The sequence below is a fragment of the Bubalus bubalis genome, chromosome 23 (genome assembly GCF_019923935.1).
Source record: "Bubalus bubalis isolate 160015118507 breed Murrah chromosome 23, NDDB_SH_1, whole genome shotgun sequence".
Taxonomy (NCBI): Eukaryota; Metazoa; Chordata; class Mammalia; order Artiodactyla; family Bovidae; genus Bubalus; species Bubalus bubalis.
In genome coordinates this window covers 36,314,726-36,335,467 of record NC_059179.1, presented here as the reverse complement: position 1 = coordinate 36,335,467, position 20,742 = coordinate 36,314,726, and the positions used below count along the sequence as shown (strand labels likewise).

General features: G+C 38.8%; 1 protein-coding gene across 2 annotated transcripts in view; it reads right to left on the bottom strand.

The window, feature by feature from the left end:
* Nucleotides 1–4,663: 4,663 nt before the first annotated feature.
* ATRNL1 (attractin like 1) overlaps nt 4,664–20,742 on the bottom strand; it is an 802,632-nt gene continuing 786,553 nt past the window's right edge. For both annotated transcript variants that reach the window (XM_025273995.3, XM_025273996.3), the window contains one exon: nt 4,664–9,108. In XM_025273995.3, coding sequence (XP_025129780.3) covers nt 8,984–9,108 — 125 coding nt within the window. In that variant the 3' untranslated portion in view covers nt 4,664–8,983. The remainder of the gene's footprint in view (nt 9,109–20,742) is intronic.

The following is a 20,742-nucleotide window of genomic DNA, read 5'->3' as shown; positions in this document are numbered from 1 at the left end:
CTTCAGATGCTTATATACAGATGAGTAACTTTATCATTTAACAGTAGGATAGAAAGCAGCAATGTTAAATTTCACAAAATCCAGCTACAAATGGAAATTCAAATCATGATGTTGCACCTGAGTCATTTATTTCTTTATCTAGTGATACAATAAATACAGGAGCTTCTGTGGGTCCAGTGAGACCTGATGTACCCTTCTGCCTTCTCAGTCTAGAAAACACTGAATGCTACCCCCACAGGGGTAGCATTAGGAAATCAAATTATTATAGGTGCTATGATAATGTAAAGAATATCACTAAAGGTTCACACACACACTGCCATTTGGACAGCTTTCTGATAACAACAGTCATATGGGACTGGATCTGAGTTTCTGAAAACTCTCTATTTCTCCTAAGTACCCAGGAAGGAAGGAGGCATGGTAAGACTTGTTATTTAGCTAAGGATAGTATCTTGGTTTTATTCTAGTTTTCTCCATTTTATCCACTAGCTCATGGGTCAACAGCCTTTGAAAAAAATGACAGAATTGATTCAACCACCTCTGCTTCTTTGGGTGTTTTTGGTTCGTGTATAGTTTAAACTGGTTCATGTAATATAAAGCACAAATGACCCCAACAATGCTGCCGTTTCAAAATTGATATTAATGTGGTTAAGACCCAATTCTGGGAGTTTGCATTTAATTTTAGTAATATGAAATGACTTGTTTTGCATGTGAAATCAAACTTTTTACCAACAGTCACAATACATTGCAAACTTTGTAAAGATTTCTAATTATTATTCTTTATCTTCTATTTCACCAAGATAATAAATTTGACATAGTCATAATCTTTGAAAATACTGTAAATAAACCCTTGAAGACTACATTACAAAGAGGACATTGAGAATATCTACACAAAGTAATTGGCATGAGAGAGAGGGGAGGTTGAGAGGGACAGAGAAAGGAGACTGTCATTAACTGAATCAATGTATTATGAGAGGATATAAGAATCTTATGATATATTGAAACAGTAGAAAAACTGTTATTTTTTTCTCATGGATTCCCATTAAGGTATATTCTTTATTTGGCCATTCTACTTTAGGACAAAATAAATCTCAATTCACTAATGTGCAAAAGGCCATGTGGTTCATATATGCTATCAAAGTAAGAATTACTAATGAAAAGCCTATCCCATAACTGTCTTCTATGTATGGTTTAGGAAAGGAAAATCTTGTCATTAAAACAGTGCCTATTATGTACAAAAACACAAACAAAGTATCCTTATATATCTTTACAAACCTCTAGTTTGTAAAGCTTATGAGAGACACAGCCTCTTGAGAAACGAAATGATGCTATTTGGTATTTTTGCCTTACAGAAGGGTTGCTTCTTTTCACAGTCATCCCATTGCACTTTTGCAACGTTGAAGGTCAAATTGGAGCTGTCACTTCAGGAATCAGCAAGGGCTGGATGTTGCGTACTCAGAGTTTGTTTCCTTTTCCAACTAGTTCATCTGCACATAAATGTTCAGAAGACCGTATTCTCTATCCTCACAGGGCAATGAGCTTCAAATGAACCTGGAGTTCTAACTCTCCGCAGGGAATAGTCCTGATAAGTAGGATATCCCGTTTGCCATTATCTATTTGTGCTGCAAGGTAATTCATTTTAGGTTGAAATCAAATTGTTTTAAGCTGAGCTGGTATTTTTATTGGTGTCCTTCCAGCCGGCCTTCCTTTTAAGTACCGTCGTATTTCAAACAAGCTGATCTAAAGGAAAAGATTACCACTGCCAATGTGCATTGTCACAAGGGAACAAAGATGTTCAAGACCTATTTTATGTTATTTATTTTTTTAAGCATTGATAGAGATATGAGAGTGCTAGTCTGCTACAGGGGGAAACAAGCTGACTAGTTGATGAAGGGTCGGAAAGATGTGTGATGATGGGAAAGAAAAACAATCTGTTGGTATTTGCTGTAAAATTACCCTCTAAAGTTGAGAAAATATTTGCAGAATGTAATAAATACTTTAAAAATCTTGAAAAGCACAACTCTGAATTACCAGGTAATATATACCATTGGTTTCTATTATAATTTGGTTATTTGGGAACTCTGGCACATATATGCCCTTTCAGTTAAGTTCAGTCGCTCAGTTGTGTCCGACTCTTTGCGACCCCATGAATCGCAGCACACCAGGCCTCCCTGTCCATCACCAACTCCTGGAGTTCACTCAGACTCATGTCCATCGAGTCAGTGATGTCATCCAGCCATCTCATCCTCTGTCGTCCCCTTCTCCTCCTGCCCCCAATCCCTCCCAGCATCAGAGTCTTTTCCAATGAGTCAACTCTTCGCATGAATTGTTACATATGATTCTCTGAATTTAACTTTGAATCTTCTCATAGTATATGGATAAAACATCAAACTCTGATCTACTTCCTATTTCAACAACAACATAAACCCATCACAACACCTAGGTAAGACAGATGAGCATTTTTTATCCTAGGTTACTTAGGAATAGTTTAGACAATTGATCCAAGACATTAAAAGAATTGGCATTTGAGCTCACACTAAAACTCAAATATATCCCATACAAGACCTATTCTAACACAACCTATACATCACTGAAAAGCACAACATTTAAGGAATCTTTCAGCAACAGGGGCTAAAGAGGCACAAAGAATTGTTTCAAGAATTTGCTCAGTAATGCCATCTCCCAAGGCGGATTTTCTAGAGTGAGCTCTCCTATCTGACCATGCTCATAGCTGGTTTAAAGAGGATGGTGCTTAAACTGCTGTCTTGCCTAAGTGAAAATTTCACTTCTGCCAAAAATAAAACTGGTCAAACCTTTGGATGGATGAGTAGAACACAGCATATCTGGAGGGGTCTTCGAGGGGTTCAGTTTCTTGTTCACTCAGGGCTGCTGCACAACCAGTCAAGCAGGGCACAATTATTTCCTCATCAAAGGGTGGGATCCCTGGAAGGCAGACAGGTCAGAGTGGAGGAGGGGGGTGCAGTTTCTAGAAGCTCATCCAAAATACAATGTACTTTCACATTTAGGAGGCAAAATAATAATACTTGCTGTTTTCATTTGAGCACCTGGAGAAAGTAAAGGTCAACAATACTTCTTGGTGGTTGTAGCTGTGCCAGGCACCCTGATGCTAAACAAGAAGAATGCATTAGAAATTGGAGATGGGGTTGCATGTTCATCAGAAAGCACTGTGAGTTTGAGCTGAAAGAATGCCAGCCCCTCACTCCAGCCACTTACAGGTGACTTCCCAGAGGAAATCTCTCAGGGCAGAGAAAAATAAGTGTTGAATTGAAATCCTCAAATCCTCCAACAAGCACTGATCCACCATCAAGAAACGGAAGAGGAGGATGCTCCAGGCTCAGACGTTCAGAGAAGTTGCTGCTTTTTGTTGTAAGAGGAGCCAGGGTTCAACTCTAAGTGCTACGTGCTTCAGACACATCTTCCTCTGAGGCCCGCCCCCCCCAAACTCTCTTTTCTGGGGCATGCTAGCAGGCTGGGCATGTTTTTCAGGGCAGAGTGGTCCCCTTCCCTGACCTGACCTCTGGGATGTGTGGAGTTGGGCTGCCTGGGAGAAAGGGTCTGCCATGTTATCCCCCAGAGTACTAGCAGGGCCACCCTCAGGGTTCGGCCTTAGGTCAGGAGACAGAGGGTTTGCCTGAGCCCCTGAGCACAAGAAGAGTCAGAGATACTTGGTCCTCCTGTGGGGTTGGAGAGAAGAGAGGCGTTTGGATCTGTCTTGGCTACTCCCTTCTTAATAACGCCAGACTAAGGCCCACAAGAGCAGTGACACAGACATGGGCCAGGCCACAGAGGGCAACGTGGGGATGAAACCCAAAACTCGCCAAAGAACAAGCAGTCTTTTCTTAGAAAACTCCTCAGCTATGCCACGACTGCACCAGAGTCAGAAAGAGGACTTTCACTGCCTCCTTGGTGGCTCAGTGATAAAGAACTCACCTGCCAATGCAGGAGACACAGGTTTCATGCCTGAGTCAGGGAAGATCCCCTGGAGAAGGAAATGGCCACCCAGGTGCTCCAGTATTCTTGCCTGGAAAATCCCATGGACAGAGGAGCCTGGCAAGCTACAGTCCATGAGGTCGCAAAAGAGTCGGGCACGAATAAGTGACTAAAGAACAACAAGAACAACTTATGTAAACACAGAACACATGGTTTGGACAGAGATCCTCAGTTTGGGCTGGAATCTTGGCCACTTAGGCGTCCATTCTCAGGAACAGTTGAAGTGTTCAGCTTGCAATTCAAAGAGAACATGGAGGGAAACTTCCCTGGTGGTCCAGCGGTTAGGACTTCACCTTCAAATGCAGGGTGTTCTGGTTTGATCCCTGGTCAGGGAGCTGAGATCCCATATGACCCGTGGCCAAAAAAACCAAAATGTAAAACAGAGGCAATATTGTAACAAATTCAATAAAGACTTTAAAATGATCCACATCCAAAAAAATCTATTAAAAAAACAAACCCAAAGAGAACATGTATAAAAGGCCAACAAAAATCAGGTGAAGGAGAGAGAAATATATTTTGAATGTGGAATTCAATAACCCAATTTTATAACCAAGTCATAGATGGCAGATAAACTTCTCCTTTGGTTGAGTGCTTTTTCCTAGATGATCTTGGGGAGGTAAAATATATATATATAACAAAACTGCATTGGCAATGGGGGTTGGAAGATCCAATGTTTTTATTTCAGCAATTAAACTCCTGATGAATAGCATACTATATCATAAAATGTTGGCTTTTTAAAGCAGGTTTGAACTTTTACACAATCTGTTTCAACACTGGCATGCATACCTGTATACATATATACTGAGATGGTTCTAATTCTTAATTTAAAAAATTTGATACAACTAAAATGTTACATGTACACTATAACGAAAACACTGCTGTAACACCAACCAGATGGCTTGTATTCCTTGAAAAATTATTTAAAGCATTTTGACTTAGAATGATGACTTCATTATTTAAAGGAATTCTTCTAACTGTAAATAAAGGCAGCTCTTTGGCCTAGTGCAATGTATCCTTAATTTGCCTAATCCTAAGAATCACTGAGGTGCTTGCTTATTAAGCATATGAATCTCCAGGGTCCAATCCAGTCCTTCTGTACCTTAATCTCTACAGGCAGAGGCAGGAATGTGCACTGACCCAGGAAGTTCACATGATCAAGTTCCAAACTCATCTAAGTAAACTCACACCTATTTTAGCAAAGAGGCTTTGGAAAGTTGATTTTTTTTTAAAGCAGGTAGAATTCATTCATTTGATCAGTTTTAATTTTTTAAAACATTTTATATGAAACACTTTTCAAATCATAGTTTTATGTTCAGTGCCACAAAGATGTATCACGTATGACAACCAAATGTAAGGACCGATCCCTTCTTGCCAAATTTGAACATGAAAGTGACAATCGATGTTCCTGTCTAAATGTCACCAAGCAATCATTTAAAAAATGCTTTACTAAAACTATATATTTTGAAAGAGTCAAAGCTGATATTGACCCAAATATCCAAATAGATTTTTTTAGGAATCTCTATAGTCTAGAAATATAGGAACTGACTCGAGGTTTTTATGAAATCTTCATTTGCAAACACCTACGTGGCTTTTACAGATGGTGAAAATAGGAATGAAAAATTAAGAGATGAATTTATAAAACAATTGGTAGAAAAAGAATGGCCCCACGATTGTTAAAAACCAGCTACATATACTGCACTGAGGGCCCATTGTGGAAGCTTTGTGTTTATTATGTCCACTGTCTTGTAGGTTCACAACAGCTCTGCAAGGTGAGTACGGTAGCTTCCCCACACAGATGGTAAGTCTGAGGCTTCGAAAGGGTAAAACGTGCCAGCATCGCACAGCTCAAAGCTGGTTGCAACATCTGTTCTCGGGCCCAACCACCGGTCTGCACTCTAAGTGACCCTGCAGCAGCGCAAAGCCATGTAGTCACTGCTGCCTTCCTGTAACCCAAAGAAAAGGAGATATTGGGAAGCACAGTAAGGATCGATTACAGGTCGAAATATACTCTATTTGTAGTTTTCCTACTGAACATAACACCATAGTATATGGCATACATTTTCCTTCTATGTGTCTCACTAAATAAATTTTTGTTTAAAAGCAATTATGAAAATCTCAGTCCTCTTCAAATGTATTAATTTGATCTGTGAGCATGTGCATCCTCTTTAACAAGAAATCTCTAATTTTCCACTATTAAAATGATTAAAAAAATTTTTTTTAACTAAAACTTTTCATTCTATTTACCAAAGCTTTTCATCTTGGGTGGAATAAGAAATCCTAAAAGTTAAAGAATTTTTCAAAGTCATTCTAAACGGAAATGCACAGAGTTCCATTAAGGTAAATTTTCAAGAGAATCAGTCATTTAATGCCTAACTTCTTGAACGGTATCTGCGTATACTTGTGGTTTCTTTCTTTTTTTTTTTTTTCAAAGGAAGCTTCCAGATTAAAAGTGTTTGGGATGTGGGGAAAAAAGAAAATGATACAGATTCAAAGCGATTATCCCCAAGGTCTTTTCAATCTATTTCACATAGGGTAAAGTATTTTCTTGCCAGTAAAAAGCTTTGGAAAGTTGAGAAGATATTGCATAATTTAGTCACAGAGTTAGCCATATTTGGCCCAGAAACATCGAGTATATGACTTTAACCTAACATTGCATTATGTCCCATAATTGTCTAAAATTCAGATTTACAAATTTTAAGAACTCTGAGATTTGAGATGAGTGAGGCTTGACAGTTCTTTCACAGTAATTCCATTTGTTTAGCCTCTCTAAAAACACAGCTGAAATAGATTTTACATTCAACTCTGTATATTTCTGTCTCTTTGTTATATATGCTTTCATTATAATTGTTACAGAGTATTAAGCAAACTGGGCAATCATTTTATTTTTACATGATTCTACTTTTGTATTCATCAGTTTTGTCAATCTATTTTTCCATGAGAAAAAAATCAACATTTAAAGGGCTCCCCCAGAAAGCTAATAAAATTGCTTGATTGTTTTCAGGAGACATTTACAAACTTCGCTCAATTTCTTTCTTTTTTTTGAAAGAAAATTTCATAGGGAGGTTAAAAACAAACAGCTCCACTTCCTATCCCTACCCAAACCCCATAGGCTATAGATTAAATTGATCTAAGAATTAGTCTAACTTTTAATGCCTGGAAAATAGCAAAATTATCATGCCAACATAAGGAATATATACTATAATTCATAAATGCCTAATCATCAAAACAATGACATAGTCGTGGTTAGACGCAACCTAGCAATCTTATATATGATGCAACTACATATTTATGATCATTCCTGCGATACATCACATTTGATCCTCATCAAATTAAGCTGGCTATGTAAAAGTGGCATTGTGAAATAAACATTTAATATCACAATAGGGTCATATTCTGCTACTGTACAACCAGAGCATGCAAGTAACTATGCATTAGCTGTAAACAGTAAAGTGTCATTATCTTCCAGAAATCCAAAGAATGTGGTAAGTACATAGAGCGTACTAAACATCAATTATATTTAAATGACTTTCATACTGAACAAAACTCTATTGCACAGAGCAGCTTTGGATGTGTCTCTTGTCACTGCTCTCTTCATATATTCTGTAGTCACCTTGAAGTTAAGAAGTTGCAGTTCCAAACAAGCTCTGTTCATCTACTGAGTTCTAGTGGACGGCTGGCAAAAATTAGGACACGCGTGATTCTACGTTCCAGTGTGAAAGCTGTCTTAAACCGTCTTCCCTTTCTGCCATAATTCAGATGTTTGAATCATTAAGAATATGCTGAATGCGGGCAGTGACAAACTTATTTTATTTCTCAAATTGGAGACTTTCATGACACCAATGTGCTCGTGTTAGAAATAGGAATACTGTAGATGCTTGCCAGCAAATGCTCTTCTCTACTTGGATTCTAAGTGAAAACAGTTGGCAGGAAGAAACCTGGGTCATATTATGACTTAGAGGGGGTTTTGACTCTAAAATGCTTTTCACAGCGTTTGTAAAAGGTAGATAAAATCTAGCAGCTAGGAGAGGAGGGCCAAACGAACGTGATCCATTCTTATAAAAATGCAGATGGATCACTGAGGTCTGATCCAATGATTCTGAGGCCATTAAAAAAATTACCATATTAGAGCAGAAGCTTGCATACTGTAAAATAACTATTTCAGCTCTCTTCAGGTTTGTGGCATTGGAGGCTGGTTTGGGAAGGAGGGGAAAAATTGATTGCTGGACCAGCTTTTCCATGCTCTATCAGCTCTGATAATGAGTTAGGCAGTTGGCATGGACGACAGCAATGTCCTCGTCACTCAGAATTCTAATAAACCTCCTGTGAAGTTGCACAATACCATCTAGCCAGATGGATTCATTTTGGTCTGCATTCCAGTTAGGTGAAAAAGAATCACATTTGAAAACTGAGTTTGGACATGATACGGTCCTGTGAAATATTTAAATACATTTACCTACATCCTACTAAATCAAAATCTTGCTTTTACATTTACAAGGAGATAAAATAGTATTTAAAGCCATTGCAGTTTGTTCATTTCCTGTTCATATACAAGTGACATAAGTTTGCTTAGGAGGCAAAAACTGTACAATTCTCATCACTCAGGCATTATAAAATGTCTTTCTTTAAAGTCCTGGGATATAAACAGTTTGGTTTATATGAATTACATATTTTTCATCTGCATTAAGAAACAATATACATCTTTTTTTTCCAGAGTACTTTAATGTTATCTATGATAAGCCTAAGATAGCTGTAAAAACTAACTTTATCACCTGTGACCATCAATACTATAAATTTTATAAAACTCATGAACATTCTTTGGCCACTCGGGTCATTCCCCTTTCAGAGGGAACTGTGTTTGGGCCCTGGGACCATACAGAGATTTGTCTCCGTGAAAACTGAGGCCTTGGACCAGCCTTTAATGGAAGCCATTTACAGAGTCAAACATGACAGAATCTACAGGAGCAGTTTCTGTTTCTCAGACACAAGTTCCTTGACGCGTTGAGAGGTGGTGTTTTCGATTTCGGACTCCTGAAGTTTTGTCTTTACTATCTGAAGGCTTCTGCTGTGAAATATCTATTAGGGCACTGGCAATTGCAAGGCCTGGAAGAAGAGGAAAAGGCAGGTAAACGTTTGGTTAGACATTTTGGGGATTTCAACAGTGGTGGCCTAGTATTGTTTTATATTCAGCGATCAAACATGTAAGCTGTTTACTGGAAGTTGTCAAGTGGTTTACCCTTTACTTATATCTTGTTTTACTTTTTTTCAATTGAAACACAGTTGACTTACAACACTGTAATAATTACTGCTATACAGCCGAGTGATACAGTTATATGCATAAATACATTCTTTATTACATTTTACAGTATTTCTAACCTCGGACATATGAACTGTATACATGAAGAAGAGCAAGGACCTAACAAAATTAACTGACTCTGACTTTGGACAAGCAAATTGCTGTGTGACAAAACCCCACGATCAGTGTGGATATGACTCCATACCTTTGTTTCTATGTCCAAACACAAGTGTGTTCTAAAAGTATCAGGAACTTTCAGTGTTACTATTGGTTGTGTGTGTGTGTGTGTGTGTATAACAAAAGTCAGCATATTGTTGTTTTTTTTTAATTAGAGTAGTTTTAGGTTTACAGAAATGTTGAACCAATATTGATACATGATTATTAACTAAACTCTATAGTTTACATTAGGGATCACATTTTGGGCTATACACAAAGTTCTATGGGTTTTGATAAATGCATATTGTCATACACTCACTGTGAAAGCATCATACAAAATAGTTTCATTGCCCTAAAAATTTCCTGGGCTTTACCAGTTTATCATTCCCCTTACCCTGTGCTTCTGGTAACCACTGATCTTTTTTTCAAATATCTCTATAGCTTTGCATTTTCCAGAATGTCATATAGTTGGAATCATACAGTATGTAGCCTTTTCAGATTGTCTTGTTTCACTTAGCAATATTCCTTTAAGTTCCACCATATCTCTTTTTGGCTTGATGACCCATTTCTTTTATTGCTAAATAATATTCCATTGTATTGAGGTACTATAGTTTGTCCATACAGTCACAAGACTTGGAGACAACTTGGCAGCTAAACAGAAAGCAGAAGCAATAACATATGATATTGAGCATCTTTTCCTATACTCATTTGTCATATGCACATATTTCTTTAGTGAGGTATCCATTCAGACCTTTTGTCTATTTTTAATTTTCTTGTTTGTTTTCTTATTGTTGAATTTTAAGATATTTCTTTTACATTTTGGATACCAGTCCTTTTTCAGATACAGGTTTAGTAAATATTGTCTCCCAGACTGTTGTCTGTCTTTTCATTCTCTTACATTGCTTTTAAGAGGTAAGAAAGTACCCTACGGATAGAGCTGTGAAATGCACATAGAAGAAAGACAACTTGTAGAAATTTTGTGAATAAATGTCTTAAAATGAGAAAAAGATCATTAGTATTATCAATTGAATATCTACATGAAAGTGGATCTCTAGCTATCAAAGGTAATGAAGAATATTGTTTTGTCCACTGATTGACAGGAACATGTGTTAATATGTACAGAAATAGTAAAGCCTTTCCTAAATTTATACAAGCAATGGCTGCATCCAATGCCCTGGTTTCAGTTCGGTTCAGTTCAGTCGCTCAGTTGTGTCTGACTCTTTGTGACCCCATGGACTGCAGCATGCCAGACTTCCCTGTTCATCACCAACTCCCCGAGCTTGCTCAAACTCATGTCCATCGAGTGGGTGATGCCATCGAACCATCTCATCCTCTGCCATCCCCTTCTCCTCCTGCCTTCAATCTTTCCCAGCATCAGGGTCTTTTCCAATGAGTCAGCTCTTTGCATCAGGTGGCCAAATAATTGGAGTTTCAGCTTCAACATCAGTCCTTCCAATGAATATTCAGGACTGATTTCCTTTAGGATGGACTGGTTGGATCTCCTTGCAGTCCAAGAGACTCTCAAGAGTCTTCTCCAACACCACAGTTCAAAAGCATCAATTCTTCAGTGCTCAGCTTTCTTTATAGTCCAACTCTCACATCCATACATGACTACTGAAAAAACCATAGCCTTGACTAGATGGACTTTTGTCAGCAAAGTAATGTCTCTGCTTTTTAATATGTTGTCTAGGTTGGTGATAGCTTTTCTTCCAAGGAGCAAGCATCTTTTAATTTCATGGCTGCAGTCACCATCTGCAGTGATTCTGGAGACTAAGAAAATAAAGTCTCTCACTGTTTCCATTGTTTCCCCATCTACTTGACATGAAATGATGGAACCAGATGCCATGATCTTAGTTTTTTGAATGTTGAGTTTTAAGCCAACTTTTTCACTCTCCTCTTTTACTTTCATCAAGAGGCTCTTTAGTTCCTCTTCACGTTCTGCCATAAAGCATGGTATCATCTGTGTATCTGAGGTAACTGATGTTTCTCCCAGCAGTCTTGATTCCAGCTTGTGCTTCATCCAGCCCGGCATTTTGCATGATGTACTTTGCATATAAGTTAAATAAGCTGGGTGACAATATATAGCCTTGACATACTCCTTTCCCAATTTGGAACCAGTCCGTTGTTCCATGTCCGGTTCTAACTGTTGCTTCTTGACCTGCATATAGATTTCTCAGGAGGCAGGTAAGGTTGTCTAGTATTCCAATGTCTTGAAGATCATTTTCCACAGTTTGCTGTGATCTACACAATCAAAGGCTTTGGCATAATCAATAAAGCAGAAGTAGATGTTTTTCTGGAACTCTCTTGCTTTTTCCATGATCCAGCGGATGTTGGCAATTTGATCTCTGGTTCCTCTGCCTTTTCTAAATCCAGCTTGAACATCGGAAGTTCACAGTTCACGTACTGTTGAAGCCTGGCTTGGAGAATTTTTAGCATTACTTTGCTAGCATGTGAGATGAGTGCAACTGTGTAGTAAAAAACCTGATCTTTTCCAGTCCTGTGGCTACTGCTGAGTTTTCCAAATCTGCTGGCACATTGAGTGCAGCACTTTTACAGCATCATCTTTTAGGATTCGAAGTAGCTCAACTGGAATTCCATCACCTCCTCTAGCTTTGTTTGAAGTGATGCTTCCTAAGGCCCACTTGACTTCACATTCCAGGATGTCTGACTCTAGGTGAGTGATCACACCATCATGGTTATCTGGTTCATGAAGATCTTTCTTGTGTAGTTCTTCAGTGTATTCTTGCCACCTCTTCTTAATACCTTCTAATTCTTTTAGGTCCATACCATTTCTGTCCTTTATTGTGCCCATCTTTACATGAAACGTTTCCTTGGTATTTCTAATTTTCTTGAAGAGATCTCTAGCCTTTGCCATTCTATTGTTTTCTCTATTTCATTGCACTGATCACTGAGGAAGACTTTCTTATCTCTCCTTGCTATTTTTTGGAACTTGCATTCAAATGGAACTTGCATTTTCTCCTTTGCCTTTCACTTCTCTTCTTTTCATAGCTATTTGTAAGGCCTTCTCAGACAACCATTTTGCCCTTTTGCATTTCTTTTTCTTGTGGATATCTTGATCACTACCTCCTGTACAATGTCACGAACCTCCATCCATAGTTCTTCAGGCACTCTATCAGATCTAATCCCTTGAATCTATTTGTCACTTCCACTGTATCATTGTAAAGGATTTGATTTAGGTCATACCTGAATGGTCTAGTGGTTTTCCCTGCTTTCTTCAGTTTAAGTCTGAATTTTGCAGTAAGGAATTCATGATCTGAGCCACAGTCAGCTCCCGGTCCTGTTTTTGCTGACTGTATAGAGCTTCTCCATCTTTGGCTGCAAAGAATATAATCAATATGATTTTGGTATTGACCATCGGGTGATGTCCATGTATAGAGTCTTCTCTTGTGTTGTGGGAAGAGGATGTTTGCTATGACCAGAGCATTCTCTTGGCAAAACTCTATTAGCTTTTGCCCTGCTTCATTTTGTACTCTAAGGCCAAATTTGCCTGTTACTCCAGGTATCTCTTGACTTCCTATTTTTGCATTTCAGTACCCTAAAATGAAAAGGACATCTTTTTTGGATGTTTGTTCTACAAGGTCTTTTAGGTCTTCATAGAACTGTTCAACTTCAGCTTCTTCAGCATTACTGGTCGGGGCACAGACTTGGATTACTGTGATATTGAATGGTTTGCCTCAGAAATGAACAGAGATCATTCTGTCATTTTTGAGATTGCATCCAAGTACTGCATTTCAGACTCTTTTGTTGACTATGATGGCTACTCCATTTCTTCTAAGGGATTCTTGCCCACAGTAGTAGATGTAATGGTCATGTGAGTTAAATTAGCCCATTCCAGTCCATTTTAGTTCACTGATTCCTAAAATGTCAATGTTCACTCTTGCCTTCCCCTGTTTGACCACTTCTAATTTACCTTGATTCATGGACCTAACATTCCAGGTTCCTATACCATATTGTTCTTTACAGCACTGGACTTTACTTCCATCGCCAGTCACATCCACAACTGGGCATTGTTTTTGCTTTGGCTCTGTCTCTTCATTCTTTCTGGAGCTATTTCTCAATTCTTCTCCAGTAGCATATTGGCACCTACTGACCTGGGGAGTTCATATTTCAGTGTCCTAAATTTTTGCCTTTTCATACTATTCATGGGGTTCTCAATGCAAGAACACTGAAGTGGTTTGCCATTCCCTTCTCCAGTGGACCACGGTTTGTCAGAACTCTCCACCATGACCCATTTGCCTTGGGTCACCCTCATACCCTGGTTTCTCACAGCTATATAGGAACCGTTTTAGTTTCTGTCGACTTCCACAGAATTTTTGAATAAAATGAGATGTGCCAAATCCCCATACTAATACATGAGACGAGACTGCTTGCTTCAAGAAGTCACCAATTTCCCTTCCGCAAGGTCTTGGAGACTTGACTCTGAATTGAGTTGAACCAGTCCCTGAGCTCTCACAGACATCTTCTCAATGTGCTAATCTTGAGGTCCTCACATTGGAATCTCATGCTATGCGAGGTGTTGTTGAATTATTTTATTCCTGTGGGTCAATGTATACTAGATAAGTCTCAAATATGATGTGGCAAGAACAGAACTCCAGAGATTTATGAACAGAAAGGAATGCCAGCGAGGCGAAATGGGCACTCTAAGAAGGTCAACTAGTCTCCGGCACAGCCCTGTGCTGTAGAAATCAAGGGAAAGGGGGTTCATGTCATCTGCATGAAGTACACAAGGGGCCAGCAGGCGAGGCTCGCCACAGAGGCCTTTGGATCTGCTCAAGGAAGACTCTGGTGATCCTGGAGTCATTTCCGTACTTAGCTGAGGATGGAAGCCAGACAATTCAGCAGGTAATGAGGTGAGAGGCAGTGTGGCCAACAGATATTACTTCTATGTTGATGGCATTTGTCAATGGAAAGAGGTAAGTAAGCTGGTACAGAGAGGAAGCAGCAGGGTCAGATGAGATCTAGGTGAATGCATGTGATGGTCTGAGTACATATACTTTTTAAAGGAAAACAGAGTTTCAGGTACATGTGAAAACAGAAGAGAAGGTATTTATGGAGAAGGAGAAATGAATGATGTTATAGAGGGAAGGGATTAAAAAATTAATCACTGGCTAGGCTGATAATCTTCCATATTTCCCTTTTAAGAGTTGCTGCTAAATAAACTACTCTTTCAGGATATTAAATAACTATCCTGAGTTTCTTAGAGATAACACAAGCTCACAGGTTCAAAGTTTAAGTAAAAACTGCTTTTGTGACCTACGAAGAGCCCATATGAACTTCCGAAGTGTAAAAAATGGACGTTTTAACCACTTACTCTGCTGTAAGAAATAATTATTTGGTTATTTCTTTAAAAGAGGGAGTTGAAGCACATTATTTAAAAAACAAAACAAAACAAAAAAAAAACCACAGACCATGGTTGTGCTAAGCGACAGTTCTGTTCAGACAGGCATTAAGTTTCCAAGGATATTCTGGCACACGTCTGTCAAAATTTACAACCTTCTGTTATTTTATCCTTGGCACCATCTTATCCAGAGACAGCCAAATATGAAAAATAATACATGTCTTTTTTAATGTGGACAGAGACCACTTACACGAATTCTGATGATCACAGCATCCAAATATGAAATCATGTTATTCATTAAACTCCTGCATGACCTCGTCCAAAGAGCCCTGAGAAATAACACTTTCCCACTTACTTGTGGCTGCAAACGTTGTTTTCCATACAGAAGATACATGGCCAAGAGAGAAGTAAACAGTTTAAGTGGCCAAAACAGGAAATTTTATGCTAATCCTAAACTGTGACTGATCTGTGTATTTTGGGGTATGTGAATGAGAAGTCTGGGTTTACTGATGATTTGTAAGCTTAGAAACATTCAGTTGAAACTAATCAGTCATAGACCATATTTCAGTCCTTAATTTAAAACTAAAATTACAAATCACGCTTGTTTCTAATTTGACAGCTTTTTATCCTTTCTTATGAAAACTGAACAACCAATTGCATTTTCAGATTCTACATTAACAGCAATTTGTATTGAAGAAACTGTGCTTTCCTCCAGGCAGTGATGTTTGAGTGACCACCATGTATACTCATAGAGGATACTCAGAGGGCCATTTGCCCAGGTCTTATCTTCTTAATGGGCCAAATGATGCTTTTATTCAAATTTAAGCTTGAGTCTTTTCACTGGACCACACAACTGGTGGCACACCATGAGTTCTTCTGCATTTAAATCCCGTAATCTAATTAGAAACAGCACAATCATCATAATAATTGCATGTATGTGTGTGTGCCTTGTGTTAAGTGTACATTTTTATTACTATGTTTGCATTTCTTCATATTTTCATACATGTGTGTATGTGTGCTAAGTTGCTTCAGTCGTGTCCGACTCTTTGCAACCCTTTGGACAGCAGCCTGGTGCTAAGTTGCCTCAGTCGTGTCTGACTCTTTGCGACCCTTTGGACAGCAGCCTGCCAGGCTCCTCTGCCTGGAATTCTCCAGGGAAGAATACTGGAGTGGGTTGCCATGCTTCTTCCACGGGATCTTTCCAACTCAGGGATTGAACTCAGGTCTCCTACGGTTCCTGCATTGTAGACAGATTCGTCACCACTCAGCCACTGGGAAGCCCACTCATATATGAAGAACTTTTAAAAATTGCAATAATTGATAGGTCCTCCTTCAACCTGAGGAGGCCCTGGACACAAAAGTAAACTGGAGAGACAAAAATCCTATCTTCTTAAATTGTCTTAAATTTAATGAGTGTGTGAAGGACTCATCAAAAAAGAGAGAGAAATTAAAGTAATTTCTGTCATTACCTTTCAGCATATTTATTGTAAGGAACCTACTTTTCTTAATTGAGAAAAGGAAGTCAAATCAGTAGCTCTTTAAAGAAAGAAAATATTGCCTCCCTTCTCCCAGAAAATGTAACAGTTATATGCTGGTAAGAGACTAAAGATACAGACAATGGCCAGATGATATATGAAAACAGAACTCTGGCCCACAGGCTGTAGCCACCTGCACAGGAAACCAACCTCTTACCTGCAGTCACCGGCCCAAGAACCCCATCTGCTATGTCAGGCTTACGGGAGTCAGACTGCTATCTTTAGTAACAATTCAGGGTGTCAAACAATTACCCCTGTAACAATGAGCCCTGAAAAGTCAGGACTTGATTAATGACTGACAGCTTCCCTAATTCTTGTAACCCTGTTTTCAACTTAGGACCTACTGGAGAAACGTAAATATATATCCCTAACCAACCATGTGGGCTTCCCTGGTGGCTCATATGGTGAAGAATCTGGCTGCAATGCAGAAAACCTGAGTTCGATCTCAGGTCGTGAAGATCCCCTGGAGAAGGGAATGGCAACCCACTCCAGTATGCTTGCCTGGGGAATTCCATGGACAGAGGAATCTGGCAGGTATCCTTGCGGTTGCAAAGAGCTGGATGTGACTGAGTGACTAAACACACAACCAACCACATAGGATGTCCCACTTCTGGTTAGCCCGCCTCTAGCCTTCCAGCTCTCTGGTGCCAACAGTCTCCAAGAAGCACATACTTGAAGGCCTCTCTTTTTTTCCATTATAGAATGTTTCCACACATTTGCCGGGCTCTTAAGTCTTCACGGGGCTTCCCCAGCGGCTCAGTGGTAAAGAATCTGCCTGCATTGCAGGAGATGCAGATTCGATCCCAGATTCGATCCCTGGGTCAGGAAGATCCCCTGGAGAAGGAAATGGCAACCCACTCTAGTATTCTTGCCTGTGAAATCCCATGGACAGAGGAAGCCTGACACGCTACAGTCTGTGGGGTCGCCCAAGAGTCAGACGTGATTTAACAACTGAACAACACGTCTCTGCCACAGCGCAAACAAGCAATGATGGATGACTCCCTCACTGGGTAGCAAGTTCTGAATGAGCTGTCTTTGCTTCTAATTTGGTTGGTCTTGGTTTATTGTCACACTGGCAATGAGGAAATAAAGGCTGCTTGAGATCTTTCCTGGATTGTTAAGAAAACGTACATCGAGAAAATCAAAGCAACTTAGAAATTAGGTCTCCGTATCGGTCTTTGAAGCAAATGCTTTCTCCTGGTTTAGATTTCGCTAGGAACTTTTTCCTAGTGAGAGGTTTTTCTGGTGATGATCCCACACTCCGAGAGCCGCTGGAGAAAGTACTTCCTCCTGGCAGGAGGCTGTGCAGTGGCGCACGCCCCATGTTCCATTAAAATTGGGTCACTCGCGAAGATCATTTTTCAAAAAGTCACACAAATCATCTGATGAAATCCACTTATTGTGTTCTCTAGGCCTAGCACAGTTTCTTGTTATCAAAGCAATACAATTAACTGGGGAACAATTTATTATTTTAGACTGGTGGTCTAAAGGAATTTCATTTACCATGTCAAGATGATGCACAGATGCTACAGGCTAGCAAAATTTACATCAAAATATGCCAGGAGATTCAATACATATGCTGAGGTTTAAATATTTATTATAAGCTTTACCTTTTTGCACTTTTAGTTCTTATATACCAGATACTATGACATTTAGATTATTTAAAATATGAATTATCAACCTTATAAGGGAGAAGGTGCCATCTTCTATCTCCTATTCCATTTTCCATGGCCTCTTGGCATTCTGAACTGGTGCTTGCTAATGGGGAGCGTCAGCAAGGCTGCCCTGGTTCACCAGGGTGGAGCAAGCTGGGAGGAAAGCAGGCTTCTTTGGGGCCATGCATGTTTCTTTCAGAACACTGGCACTGCTTCGTAGTCACTGGTTCGCATGCCAAGAGCTACCAGAGATATTTAGAACACGTAGAAGATGCACCCAAATCAGGCCTTTACTCAGGACCTCGGATTAAAAAACTATGTTTTCCTCTTAAATTTAAGAACTTCATTTCTCAGTAAACATGTACAGACACACCCCAAAGAGAAAGCAATGGAAATGAGTACCAGGTAAATAATTTAAATGGTAAATATATCTTTCTAAGACCACTAAGTTTGAGATAAAAACCACCACGGAGAAACATTAGGAATTTAGTTATCTTGAGTAAAACGTTAGCTTTTTCTAATGGAAGTGAAATGGTATTAGTAGGTGCCAGCAGTAACAATCTAATCATAAAATTACTGATGTGTGTTTGTTTTTTTTTACAATTATGCAGAACAATTAATAAGTACAGGAATAAAATACTGCACATCAAATGAAATTGCCTTGGAAAGAACACTCTCGCTTTATGTACAGACATCGCACTTCCATTTTACATTTGAACAGAGCCTCAGAAAAGTCATTCATTTTGAAATGCTCTCCTCCCAAGCCTGTGTAAGAGCAGGCACCACTATATATTTTAATTTTCCAAGAAAACAGCTTCATTAGGCGTGAAAGGTTAATTGCAGGTTTAAGTGGAGCTCAGGGAATGGTTCTGGGTCTGTAGTGAATTGCACAGCCTGCTTCAGGAAGACTTGAATGAGTGCTGGAAACTGTTTGGCCCGCTGGAATGTTTTACTACCTCATTTACTATCTGTCTTCTTTTACGGCTTGTATTTGTAGTTCTTCTAAACCTTTAATGGCTACAGTTTTATTTCACTGTAATCAGATTTAAATGGAAATACCATGCTGGGATGTTTAAATGCTTTCCCTCTGATTGTATACAGCTACATACTACTGATCGGAGTCTTGGCTATCCTTCACATGATTAAGAAAGTGACTTTGGGAAACTTTGGTGTGACATAGACTTGTGCTCTTGTGCAGACTGAATTTAATATTCAGTGTGGCCACCCTTGCCAACAGGCAACCAGGGCTGGATGCATAATTAGAAAATATGCATTTCCATTTTAATTTATCTGTTGGAAGGCCAGCACCACTGAAGTCATTACTAGGCAAAACTCCAAAGGTTACATTGTTGAACAAAAATTGAAATACTTCAAGTGCTGAAGATACTGGAATGACAAATGGACTAGTCAAATTTGTCTGAGAGTTAAAGAGAGCATTCCCTTCACCTACTAAAAACCGGTGGTAACTACAGATGCCAGGGTTTAAATACAAATGATTATTGTCTTCTGGTTTATAAAATTTTGTTTGGCCTTTAACACATCATAATATTTTAAATTTTCATTTAAATACACACTATAAAATTCTACAAAATGTAATCTTGCTTGAGCACCACAGTGCTGAGCACTTCCTGAATTTTATATGAACTGTTTCCTCATTGGAATGAGCTGAACAGATCATGGACGGTACTGTCTCAAGTCACTGTTTAAGGCAAATCCTCATGGTTCTTCACAAGCAAAGTTTCTCTTAGATCTTTTCAGTTCTGATTTTAATTACATACTAGGAAATTTTATTGCCTCATTTCAAATACTTTGTGACTCTTTTTTTAGAACCACGAACACTGTAAGAACCAGCTTTGCAGCTGCCTCTTCATGCTTTTAAGTAAATTTCTAATTGAGAATTCCCTGTTTCTAAGCCAACAGGGAAAATATATCCTAGTATTTTCTTAATTCAATTAAAAAAATCTGTTATATGATAATCCCTTATTTTAAGCCCTAATTATCTTTTATTTAAGAGCATACTGTTCATTGAAGAAACTGAACTAGAGCAGTTTTATAAACATTGCAACATTTTATTTTCCATTATGTAGAGACACTGTATTTTAGCATTTCTAGTAGTACCATGTCATTGTTTGCTTTAGATTAAATGAAATTACATGTGAAAGTATTTTATAAACTATAGAGCATTATACAAAGTGAGCTAATCATTTCAATAATAGAATAATAGAGTTTTTTGTGTGTGTGTATGTGAGTGTGTGCTCAGTCATATCCCACTGACCCTGTGGACTGCAGTCCAGCAGGCTCCTCTGTCCATGGAATTTTCTAGAGTAAGTTGCTAATTCCTACTCCAGGGGATCTTCCCGACCCAAGATTGAACATGTGTCTCCTGCACTGGTAGGTAGATTCTTTAGCTAGATTCCTGAGCCATCTGGGAAGCTCAGAATAATAAGATACTACCGCCAATAATAAGAAATCACAATCAAATCATAAATGTTCAGAAAACTCTGAATTCCTAAGGATCAAAAAGTTGTTTCAACAGCAGATCACTTCATTCAACTATTATTTCTTGAGTGCCTCCTATATGCCAGGCACTGCTTTGGTCCATTAGAGTTAAGTTAATAAGACAGACAAGACATAAAAGATTCTGTAGCTCCTGATGTTTACATCATAGTGAGTCAAGCTCACGTATTCTTTTGACTAAGTTACTGTGAGGATTGAATGTGAGGGGCTTAGAGAAGT